Here is a 12,474-nt window from a genome sequence, read left to right as displayed (position 1 = left end):
ACCATCGGAGGAAGGAGCGCCAGCACTTCGGGGACAATGGCATACATGGCTCCGGAAGTACTGGCTCATTTTGGCCAAAACACCTGCGAGTATGACCATAAGGTATTGTCATGTCTTCTCTCTCTTTTTAGCTTAGAGTTAGGGGCATATTTAGCAAAATGTGAGATTACACAGAAAAACTCACTTTCTATTCATTCCTATGGGATTTTTAGAAGCCAATTTATCAATGAATGAAAGTTAGAACTCACCATTTGATAAATACACTTCTAAAAATCCCATAGAAAGGAACAGAACGTGGGCGAGTTTTTATATATTAAGCTTTAAACTCACATTTTGATAAATCTGCCCCTTAGTGTCACCTTTTTATAAAATGTCACTTACACAGGGTGAACTGCGTGTAAATGTTCCACTCGCTTTACTTACCCCTCTCATAACAGAGAATCCAGAGCCGTAATGTGGTTTCTGTGATACGAGAATCTGAAATGAGAGAGTGAAATGCATTTTAAGTGCAGGGCACAAGAATAATAGAAACCAACTCCATTAGACTGCTTATGCTTTATGGGGATGTCACACTCCATGCAACACTCCACACTCTCAGTTTGGGGTATTTGGGGTCATTTTCTAGACATATAAGTCACGGCAATTCACTACTGGATTATAGGCTTCTAATGGATTTGTTACTGTGCAAGCCAAATAGAATCACTATCAGGGTGTGGGTGGATAGGTATCAGAAGTATCCAAATCATCTGTAACTGGAATTATTTTCATGTACTCTGTGTATAATCTTCCCTAATACTCGTCTTTTCCCCCATATTGTAATATCCAGGCTGACATCTGGTCACTAGGGATCGCAGCCATTGAAATGGCGGAAGGACATCTCCGTAAGTAAACCCTAGTGTGTGTGTGTGTGTGTGTGTGTGTGTACTGTACTGCATGTAGAACTGTTAGTAGAATGGGCAGGGGGCATTTATGTGTCACGCTGTAAAATAGAATATTATTAAATATTAAAAACAAAGGGGACGATATACTAGCATTTTAATTTGCTGTGTTTCCATAATACACAATTTTTTGAGGCAAAGAAACTGGAATTTTTTCAGAATTTGACTTTTCAAATTTGAAAATGTACCCATTTAATAAGAATTTAAAACAGAAATGTAAAGAATTGGTAACTAAAACCTGGCAAGTACCTTTGTAGGGTAAAAATGTCAATTTAAGTAAATCATCATGTTTTTGTGTTGTATCTTTACATCCCAGCATTCAGCAAACTTCCCAAGCAGAAGCTGATCCAGAAAATAACAACCGGTCCCATTCCATCATTACCATCACGGGGCAATTGGTGAGTCACTTTCACTAGAATAGAAAAAGGCAGCAAGAGGGTAGAATAGGCAGTTAGGTGGAGAGGGTGGGAAAGTAAGGGCAGGTAAGTGCTGTGAGATGCCATAGACAGTGGCTATTTATTGGGCTGGGGGGACTGTTTTGGCCTCTGTGTATATGAAATGCCAGGGCCTATTTTGTATCCCAGTCCGGGCTGAAATAAGGGTGAAGGTGATGCGTAATATGTGTAGCTCTATGCGCAAATGCAGACTCTCGTGCTGAGCTTGAGATCTCGGGGCCGGTATCTGGCAGCCAATACAAGCCGGGCTAAGATATAGGCAAAACCAGAGAGACAGTATGTTGGTCACAGGTAAATGTACCCTAATAATTCAGGGTTCATAAGTAAGTGCAATAGCCCCCCATTTCAGGCAGAGCAGTGGAACCCTTAGAAGGGAGGGGGCTCACCCCCTATTGCTGCCTGTGCTGTGATTGGGTTGGGTACAGAGCGGCAGGATCAGGGAGTCGTCTCACTGTGAACTCTGGGAAATGTAACACAAACAATTCTAATTTTACCCCCGTTCTTTTCTCCAGGAGTGACGAGTTCCGCTTCTTTATCAGCGAGTGCCTGCAGAGAGACCCAGGCAGAAGACCATCTGCAAGGCAGCTCCTCACGCACCCTTTCATTGCCGAGCTCCGGGGTGAAAGGGGGGTGCAGAGGAATATCGCCCAACACCTGCACAGAGGTAGGGGAACTGCTCATTCTCATTATAGTTCATGTGATGCACAGACTGTAACCATTTACTGTTCCCATTCCTACAATATTCTCCTGCTTTCCTACATACAATATCATTCTATAACTAAAGCCACCAAGAATAAAGACTAAGATTGGATTAGGGCAGAGCTCACTAAACTGGGCTAAATCTACAGGAGAGACAAACATCTGAGAGGGGAGAACATGTTATTATTAGACAGTTGTAGTTGGCCTTTAAATTAGCAGCAAAAGGGAACGTGATATAAAACCTGCATATAAATGCAAAGAGTAAAAAGGAACAAATTGCAGAATTATTATATACTCACCTACTCCATGGATAACACTGAACAATCTCTCCTTAGGAACGAAGCACTGAAACGAGAACAACGAGGCAGCCATCGGGGGAGGGTCGGGGGCATAAATAGGGGGCCTAATTACCATCCTTGGGCCCCCACAAACATCTTAAACATCGTGGTCCCGATGGCAGCCCTCCATGTTCTCTTCATCATCTTCTAACAACTGCAGATGTAAGTTATCGTCTTGTGAGTTAGGGTGGGATGTGGGTTATGGTATTGTGGGTCAGGAGTGGGTTAGTGTTTGTGGGTTACAGTGGGATGTGGGTTATGGTATTGCGGGTCAGGAGTGGGTTAGTGTTTGTGGGTGAAGGTGGAATGTGGGTTATGGTATTGCGGGACAGGAGTGGGTTAGTGTTTGTGGGTTACAGTGGGATGTGGGTTATGGTATTGTGGGTCAGGAGTGGGTTAGTGTTTGTGGGTTACAGTGGGATGTGGGTTATGGTATTGCGGGTCAGGAGTGGGTTAGTGTTTGTGGGTGAAGGTGGAATGTGGGTTATGGTATTGCGGGACAGGAGTGGGTTAGTGTTTGTGGGTTACAGTGGGATGTGGGTTATGGTATTGCGGGTCAGGAGTGGGTTAGTGTTTGTGGGTGAGGGTTGGATGTGAGTTATGGTATTGCGGATCAGGGTCACAGTAAAAAGGAACAAATTGCAGAATTATTATATACTCACCTACTCCATGGATAACACTGAACAATCTCTCCTTAGGAACGAAGCACTGAGACATCAACATCAAGGCAGCCATCGGGGGAGGGTCGGGGGCATAAATAGGGGGCCTAATTACCATCCTTGGGCCCCCACAAACATCTTAAACATCGTGGTCCCGATGGCAGCCCTCCATGTTCTCTTCATCATGGATATCAGCATCTTCTAACAACTGCACATGTAAGTTATCGTCTTGTGGGTTAGGGTGGGATGTGGGTTATGGTATTGCGGTTCAGGAGTGGGTTAGTGTTTGTGGGTTACAGTGGGTTGTGGGTTATGGTATTGCGGGTCAGGAGTGGGTTAGTGTTTGTGGGTTAGGGTGGGATGTGGGTTATGGTATTGCGGGTCAGGAGTGGGTTAGTGTTTGTGGGTTACAGTGGGTTGTGGGTTATGGTATTGCGGGTCAGGAGTGGGTTATGGTATTGCGGGACAGGAGTGGGTTAGTGTTTGTGGGTTATGGTATTGCGGGTCAGGAGTGGGTTAGTGTTTGTGGGTTAGGGTGGGATGTGGGTTATGGTATTGCGGGTCACGAGTGGGTTAGTGTTTGTGGGTGAAGGTGGAATGTGGGTTATGGTATTGCGGGACAGGAGTGGGTTAGTGTTTGTGGGTTACAGTGGGATGTGGGTTATGGTATTGCGGGTCAGGAGTGGGTTAGTGTTTGTGGGTTAGGGTGGGATGTGGGTTATGGTATTGCGGGACAGGAGTGGGTTAGTGTTTGTGGGTTACAGTGGGTTGTGGGTTATGGTATTGCGGGTCAGGAGTGGGTTATGGTATTGCGGGACAGGAGTGGGTTAGTGTTTGTGGGTTACAGTGGGATGTGGGTTATGGTATTGCGGGTCAGGAGTGGGTTAGTGTTTGTGGGTTAGGGTGGGATGTGGGTTATGGTATTGCGGGTCAGGAGTGGGTTAGTGTTTGTGGGTGAAGGTGGAATGTGGGTTATGGTATTGCGGGACAGGAGTGGGTTAGTGTTTGTGGGTTACAGTGGGATGTGGGTTATGGTATTGCGGGTCAGGAGTGGGTTAGTGTTTGTGGGTTAGGGTGGGATGTGGGTTATGGTATTGCGGGTCACGAGTGGGTTAATGTTTGTGGGTTAGGGTGGGATGTGGGTTATGGTATTGCGGGTCAGGAGTGGGTTAATATTTGTGGGTGAGGGTGGGATGTGGGTTATGGTATTGCGGGTCAGGAGTGGGTTAGTGTTTGTGGGTGAGGGTGGGATGTGGGTTATGGTATTGCGGGTCAGGAGTGGGTTAGTGTTTGTGGGTGAGGGTGGGATGTGGGTTATGGAATTGCGGATCAGGGTCACAGTAAAAAGGAACAAATTGCAGAATTATTATATACTCACCTACTCCATGGATAACACTGAACATTCTCTCCTTAGGAACGAAGCACTGAAACATCAACATCAAGGCAGCCATCGGGGGAGGGTCGGGGGCATAAATAGGGGGCCTAATTACCATCCTTGGGCCCCCACAAACATCTTAAACATCGTGGTCCCGATGGCAGCCCTCCATGTTCTCTTCATCATGGATATCAGCACCTTCTAACAACTGCACATGTAAGTTATCGTCTTGTGGGTTAGGGTGGGATGTGGGTTATGGTATTGCGGGACAGGAGTGGGTTAGTGTTTGTGGGTTATGGTATTGCGGGTCAGGAGTGGGTTAGTGTTTGTGGGTTAGGGTGGGATGTGGGTTATGGTATTGCGGGACAGGAGTGGGTTAGTGTTTGTGGGTTAGGGTGGGATGTGGGTTAGGGTATTGCGGGACAGGAGTGGGTTAGTGTTTGTGGGTTACAGTGGGTTGTGGGTTATGGTATTGCGGGTCAGGAGTGGGTTATGGTATTGCGGGACAGGAGTGGGTTAGTGTTTGTGGGTTACAGTGGGATGTGGGTTGTGGTATTGCGGGTCAGGAGTGGGTTAGTGTTTGTGGGTTACAGTGGGATGTGGGTTATGGTATTGCGGGTCAGGAGTGGGTTAGTGTTTGTGGGTTACTGTGGGATGTGGGTTATGGTATTGCGGGTCAGGAGTGGGTGTTTCCCAATTAAAAGGAAAATTTTATTATTACAGGTATAGGACCCGTTATCCAGAAGGCTCGGGACCAAGGGAATTCCGGATAAGGGATCTTTCTGTAATTTGGATCTCCATACCTTAAGTCTACTAAAAAATCAATAAAACATTAATTAAACCCAATAGGATTGTTTTGCATCCAATAAGAATTATTTATATCTTAGTTGGGATCAAGTACAGGTACTGTTTTATTATTACAGAGAAAAGGGAATCATTTAACCATTAAATAAACCCAATAGGACTGTTCTGCCCCCAATAAGGGGTAATTATATCTTAGTTGGGATCAAGTACAGGTACTGTTTTATTATTACAGAGAAAAGGGAATCATTTAACCATGAAATAAACCCAATAGGACTGTTCTGCCCCAATAAGGGGTAATTATATCTTAGTTGGGATCAAGTACAGGTACTGTTTTATTATTACAGAGAAAAGGGAATCATTTAACCATGAAATAAACCCAATAGGGCTGTTCTGCCCCCAATAAGGGGTAATTATATCTTAGTTGGGATCAAGTACAGGTACTGTTTTATTATTACAGAGAAAAGGGAATCATTTAACCATTAAATAAACCCAATAGGACTGTTCTGCCCCCAATAAGGGGTAATTATATCTTAGTTGGGATCAAGTACAGGTACTGTTTTACAGATAAGGGATCCCATACCGGTATTTCTATTTCCCTATATTCAGTAATACATATCAGCCTGGGTAAGGCTTGCGTACACAACCGGGCCGCACCCCTCGGGGCCCACTGGACGCTCACGCCGGTGTGAGTTCGGTTCAAAAATGTGTCTGGGGGTGGGGGGTCCGGCTGCACCAGGGCCCGGGGATGTCTAGTTACGCGACTGTGGATAGAAGATCTGGAGCAGGGGACCAGGGAAGGCACGTGAGAGAATCCTGTCAGCCCTAGGGAATCTAAAGCTGGGGACGGCCATTTGTTTGGGGGCTGCTGGTGATGTAACCAGTCTGTCTGCAGGAGCTGCGGCACCATCGGTAGGGGAATGAAGAGCCCTATGGCTTACATATTGGATTGCAGACACGGCCTCGAAAAATGCTTTATGCAAGTTGCCCTTTGGGGGTTGAAGAATGCTTTATGCAAGTTGCCCTTTGGGGGTTGAAGAATGCTTTATGCAAGTTGCCCTTTGGGGGTTGAAGAATGCTTTATGCAAGTTGCCCTTTGGGGGTTGAAGAATGCTTTATGCAAGTTGCCCTTTGGGGGTTGAAGAATGCTTTATGCAAGTTGCCCTTTGGGGGTAAGATGCTATTCAGTAAAGCGCTGGGGGAAATAATATCTAAATCAGGGGTATATAAAAAAAAAGTTGGGGAGCAACACAAGCATTAAAAAAAAATTCCTAGGGGTACAAAATAAGGGCTATGATTGGTTATTTGTATCCCCTATGTGCACTGGCACCTACAGTAGGCTCTCTATGGCAGTACCCATGGTCATTATGCCTCCAAGTCAGGAATTCCAGAATAAGGACCTGCTTTGGGGCCACTGGGAGCAACATCCAAGGGGTTGGGGAGCAACATGTTGCCCCTGAGCCACTGGTTGGGGATCACTGATCTAAATCATCTGGTGGGAAAAGTTCATTCCTTCCGCAGACTCCCAGGAGATTTAAAGAACCGCCAAGACACCAATCTGACAGCTAGAAGGACGTTAAAGCTTCTAGGCCTGGTAAGAAGCCTTGTAGGTCATTTTCCTGAAAGACAGGGCGGTCTAGTATTTTTAGAGGTATATAAAGATCCCTGATCCTCCAAGTCCCAGCAGAAGTCACAATGATGGAAGGTTGTTCCAGCTTCTAAGAGTAGGAGAAAGGCTCCTTCAATCCCAGAAAGTCTGAACAAGGAATATTCAAGACTCGTGGGTACTGTCTGTTGTAAGGAGGGTTATCGGCTGGAGTGTTGCCATATTTAGAAGCTTCTATAGATACTGTCCTGGGAATGATTTCTCTTCCTCAAGCAAGGATCTCCAGAACCGGGGGTACTGACCATATCCAAGCAAGATCCGTTGTCTGCCATGCAATTCATGAGATACTTGAGCATTCTGACATCAAAAATAGGATTGGTCAGCTGGGTGAGGCGGCGGATGCACCCAATTCAGCGAGGATTATCAGCCGAATGAGTCAATAAAAATGTAATTTATTAGCTTAACGTGATTCATACAAAAACTCCCAGCTGATAAGGATCCTCTCACGGCACATTTGTTTATTCACCGTGATTTCACACCTGTGTATTCACACTCACGTGGAACCTGCTGCCATTACGCAAACTTGCCTGAAATAAAGGGAGGCTTGTTTCCCACACATATGAATTATTACTGTTTCAGGTACAGTTATAGGGTAACTCTTATGTTTAGGCTGGGAGAACTCTGATGCTCTGGTTACAGGCTGGGGCCGACTGTGAGCATTGGCCTCTGGTTGGTATACGGTAAAGGTTGCCATACATGGGAAGATTCATTCATTTGGCCAGATCGGATCTTCCCCCGATATGCCCACCTAGGGCCAAACTCTCGAAATACAAAAGGCGGCGTTGGATCAGGGACTGTGTGAATAAACCGATGCGGAGCACCAAAATCTACAGTTAGTACTGATGTTGATTTATATGGTTTATGTATGTGAGTGGATAGATAGGTCAGTGTGGGTCTGTATGTGAGTGGATAGGTCAGTGTGGGTCTGTATGTGAGTGGATAGATAGGTCAGTGTGGGTCTGTATGTGAGTGGATAGATAGGTCAGTGTGGGTCTGTATGTGAGTGGATAGATAGGTCAGTGTGGGTCTGTATGTGAGTGGATAGATAGGTCAGTGTGGGTCTGTATGTGAGTGGATAGATAGGTCAGTATGGGTCTGTATGTGAGGGGATAGATAGGTCAGTGTGGGTCTGTATGTGAGGGGATAGATAGGTCAGTGTGGGTCTGTATGTGAGTGTATAGATAGGTCAGTGTGGGTCTGTATGTGAGTGGATAGATAGGTCAGTGTGGGTCTGTATGTGAGGGGATAAATAGGTCAGTATGGGTCTGTATGTGAGGGGATAGATAGGTCAGTGTGGGTCTGTATGTGAGGGGATAGATAGGTCGGTGTGGGTCTGTATGGGAGTGGATAGATGGGTCAGTGTGGGTCTGTATGTGAGTGGATAGATAGGTCAGTGTGGGTCTGTATGTGAGTGGATAGGTCAGTGTGGGTCTGTATGTGAGTGGATAGATAGGTCAGTGTGGGTCTGTATGGGAGAGGATAGATAGGTCAGTGTGGGTCTGTATGTGAGGGGATAAATAGGTCAGTGTGGGTCTGTATGTGAGTGGATAGATAGGTCAGTATGGGTCTGTATGTGAGGGGATAGATAGGTCAGTGTGGGTCTGTATGTGAGGGGATAAATAGGTCAGTATGGGTCTGTATGTGAGGGGATAGATAGGTCAGTGTGGGTCTGTATGTGAGGGGATAGATAGGTCGGTGTGGGTCTGTATGGGAGTGGATAGATGGGTCAGTGTGGGTCTGTATGTGAGTGGATAGATAGGTCAGTGTGGGTCTGTATGTGAGTGGATAGGTCAGTGTGGGTCTGTATGTGAGTGGATAGATAGGTCAGTGTGGGTCTGTATGGGAGAGGATAGATAGGTCAGTGTGGGTCTGTATGTGAGTGGATAGATAGGTCAGTGTGGGTCTGTATGTGAGGGGATAGATAGGTCAGTGTGGGTCTGTATGTGAGTGGATAGATAGGTCAGTGTGGGTCTGTATGTGAGTGTATAGATAGGTCAGTGTGGGTCTGTATGTGAGTGTATAGATAGGTCAGTGTGGGTCTGTATGTGAGTGGATAGATAGGTCAGTGTGGGTCTGTATGTGAGTGGATAGATAGGTCAGTGTGGGTCTGTATGTGAGTGGATAGATAGGTCAGTGTGGGTCTGTATGTGAGTGGATAGATAGGTCAGTGTGGGTCTGTATGTGAGTGGATAGATAGGTCAGTATGGGTCTGTATGTGAGTGGATAGATAGGTCAGTGTGGGTCTGTATGTGAGTGGATAGATAGGTCAGTATGGGTCTGTATGTGAGTGGATAGATAGGTCAGTGTGGGTCTGTATGTGAGTGGATAGATAGGTCAGTGTGGGTCTGTATGTGAGTGGATAGATAGGTCAGTGTGGGTCTGTATGTGAGTGGATAGATAGGTCAGTGTGGGTCTGTATGGGAGTGGATAGATGGGTCAGTATAGGTTTGCGTGTGCTATGTAACATGTCAGTGTGGGTCTAATGGACCAATTAGGACTGAAACATGTTGTGCTTTGCTGTGCACCAATAAATGTACCAAGTTTGCTTTAACACAAGGCTCTGGTGGAATCCTGTTTATATTGTTATGATGCAGGTGAAGGCACAAGGGGAGTAGATAGCAATGAAGCAAGTGCCCAGGGAGTAGGTTCCATTACAAGCCCCTTTTTTGAAGACTCTTCCTTGTATTTACTGCCCTCAGCCTTTTCTCTTAACTAGCTCGGTCTCACAGGAACAGTTTTGTGCAATCTCCACTACACAATGTCGATTTGAAGAAAGAATGAGTCTAGAAATGTTATGCTTTGGGGCTTCTGTAGCCGCCCAAGGGGGCCATGGCCCATTAGCAGGCACAATATATTCCCCTGAAGATGCCCCAGTAGCCCCCCATCATCTTTTCTGCCGATTCCCAGTGCTGCTGTCACTTTGCTTAGGGACCCACTCACATTATCAAGGTAAATATCTGCACAACAGTGTGCTATAGGCTGCTAAGCATGTGCAGTGCCACTGACACATAAAAGATGGCCTAACAAGATCCAAGATGGAGACCTGCTGTGGACAAAGTTAAAGGCCAGGATCATTAGTTTATAGGGCTGCTGACTCTCTGGGCTGGTACAGGGAGTTCAGTACATAAAATACAGCATTTCTAGCCAGAGTTTAGTTTCTGAATTATTTGCCTTCCTCTTCTGATTTTTTCCAGCTTTTAAATGGGGGTCACTGACCCAGTAGATAAAAAAAAAAAAAAACTATTACTCTGTGAACTTTATTTTTTATCCTTCTATTCAGACCCTCTCCTATTCATATTCCTGTCTCTCATTTAAACCAATGCCTTGTTGCTAAGGTAAACAAGGCCCTAGCAAAAAGATAGCTACTAAGGTTCCAAACTGGAGAGCTGCTGTACAAAAAGCTAAGCACAGGTATAGGACCTGTTATCCAGAATGCTCGGGACCTGGGGCTTTCCGAATAAGGAATCTTTCTGTAATTTGGATCTCCATACCTTAAGTCTACTAAAAAAATAATTTAAACATCATTTAAACCCAATAGGATTGTTTTGCCTTCAATGAGGAGTAATTATATCTTAGTTGGGATCAAGTACAGGTACTGTTTTATTATTACAGAGAAAAGGGAATCATTTAACCATTAAATAAACCCAATAGGGCTGTTCTGCCCCCAATAAGGGGTAATTATATCTTAGTTGGGATCAAGTACAGGTACTGTTTTATTATTACAGAGAAAAGGGAATCATTTAACCATTAAATAAACCCAATAGGGCTGTTCTGCCCCAATAAGGGGTAATTATATCTTAGTTGGGATCAAGTACAGGTACTGTTTTATTATTACAGAGAAAAGGGAATCATTTAACCATTAAATAAACCCAATAGGGCTGTTCTGCCCCCAATAAGGGGTAATTATATCTTAGTTGGGATCAAGTACAGGTACTGTTTTATTATTACAGAGAAAAGGGAATCATTTAACCATTAAATAAACCCAATAGGGCTGTTCTGCCCCAATAAGGGGTAATTATATCTTAGTTGGGATCAAGTACAGGTACTGTTTTATTATTACAGAGAAAGGGAATCATTTAACCATTAAATAAACCCAATAGGGCTGTTCTGCCCCCAAATAAGGGGTAATTATATCTTAGTTGGGATCAAGTACAGGTACTGTTTTATTATTATAGAGAAAAGGGAATCATTTAACCATTAAATAAACCCAATAGGGCTGTTCTGCCCCAATAAGGGGTAATTATATCTTAGTTGGGATCAAGTACAGGTACTGTTTAATTATTAGAAAAAAAAGGAAATCATTTTTAAAAATTAGAATTATTTGATTATAATGGAGTCTATGGGAGATGGCCTTTCCGTAATTTGAAACTTTCTGGATAACGGGTTTCCGGATAAGGGATCCTATACCTGTAACTGAAAAAATCACAAAAAATTAATATCAATTGCAAATTGACTAAGAAAATCTTTGTCTATGTCATACTAAAAGTAATTGAAAGGTGAACTACCCCTTTAAGTTTAGCCAGATTGCCCCATAGTAAAAACAGATCTGCAATCTAATTGGGCTGCTCCATTTTTTTTTAATTATACAAACTAAAAGTCCCGGCTTCTCGAATGGACCAAAAATTAGCAAAATAAACTAAAAACCATGTCTGACAATTTATTATTTATTCAACTTTATACAAGGCTGTCCATGCACACACACACACAAAGTTTTCACGACAGTTTCCCTTTAAATTGATCATTGGTCATGTAAACATAAGGTCCCCATACACGGGCCGATTGTAGCTGCCGATATGGGTCCCTTAGATTCAGCAGCTTATCGGCCCGTGTAGGGGCACTAACGACGGGCCTGCCCGACCGATATCTGGCCTGAAATTGGGCCTATTTCAATCGGGAAGGTTAATGATGGCGCCTATTACCGGCATTATAATTCAATCGTTTGGCCCCAGGGTTCCTTCTTAGTTTGGTTATGAGCCGTCTCACTGTGTGTGTTTAATCTTCTACTACAGCAATAGCAATGTTATGAAGTTTGAGCTCCCTCTACTGGCTAGAAAATGTAACTGCTGCTCCAAATATAGTACAGGTATGGGATCCCTTGTCCGGAAACCTGTTATCCAGAAAGCTCCGAATTACGGAAAGCCAGTCTCCCATAGACTCCATTTAAAAACTGATTTTCTTTTTATCTGTAATAATAAAACGGTACCTGTACTTGATCCCAACTAAGATATAATTACCCCTTATTGGGGCAGAACAGCCCTATTGGGTTTATTTAATGGTTAAATGATTCCCTTTTCTCTGTAATAATAAAACAGTACCTGTACTTGATCCCAACTAAGATATAATTACCCCTTATTGGGGGCAGAACAGCCCTATTGGGTTTATTTAATGGTTAAATGATTCCCTTTTCTCTGTAATAATAAAACAGTACCTGTACTTGATCCCAACTAAGATATAATTACCCCTTATTGGGGGCAGAACAGCCCTATTGGGTTTATTTAATGGTTAAATGATTCCCTTTTCTCTGTAATAATAAAACAGTACCT

The 12,474-nt window shown here is 44.1% G+C and overlaps 1 protein-coding gene across 1 annotated transcript; it reads left to right on the top strand.

The window, feature by feature from the left end:
* The first annotated feature begins 804 nt into the window (after positions 1 to 804).
* Positions 805 to 2,497, top strand: LOC105945165 (serine/threonine-protein kinase 3-like). The gene is made up of 3 exons (XM_031898652.1): positions 805 to 881; positions 1,255 to 1,336; positions 1,906 to 2,497. The coding sequence occupies exons 1-3, from the start codon at positions 863 to 865 to the stop codon at positions 2,195 to 2,197; spliced, it is 393 nt and encodes a 130-aa protein (XP_031754512.1). The 5' UTR covers positions 805 to 862; the 3' UTR covers positions 2,198 to 2,497.
* Positions 2,498 to 12,474: the final 9,977 nt, after the last annotated feature.

The sequence above is a fragment of the Xenopus tropicalis genome, chromosome 3, assembly GCF_000004195.4.
Source record: "Xenopus tropicalis strain Nigerian chromosome 3, UCB_Xtro_10.0, whole genome shotgun sequence".
Taxonomy (NCBI): Eukaryota; Metazoa; Chordata; class Amphibia; order Anura; family Pipidae; genus Xenopus; species Xenopus tropicalis.
Note: the sequence above shows the minus strand (reverse complement) of the source record. Positions and strands in the feature narration are given on the sequence as shown.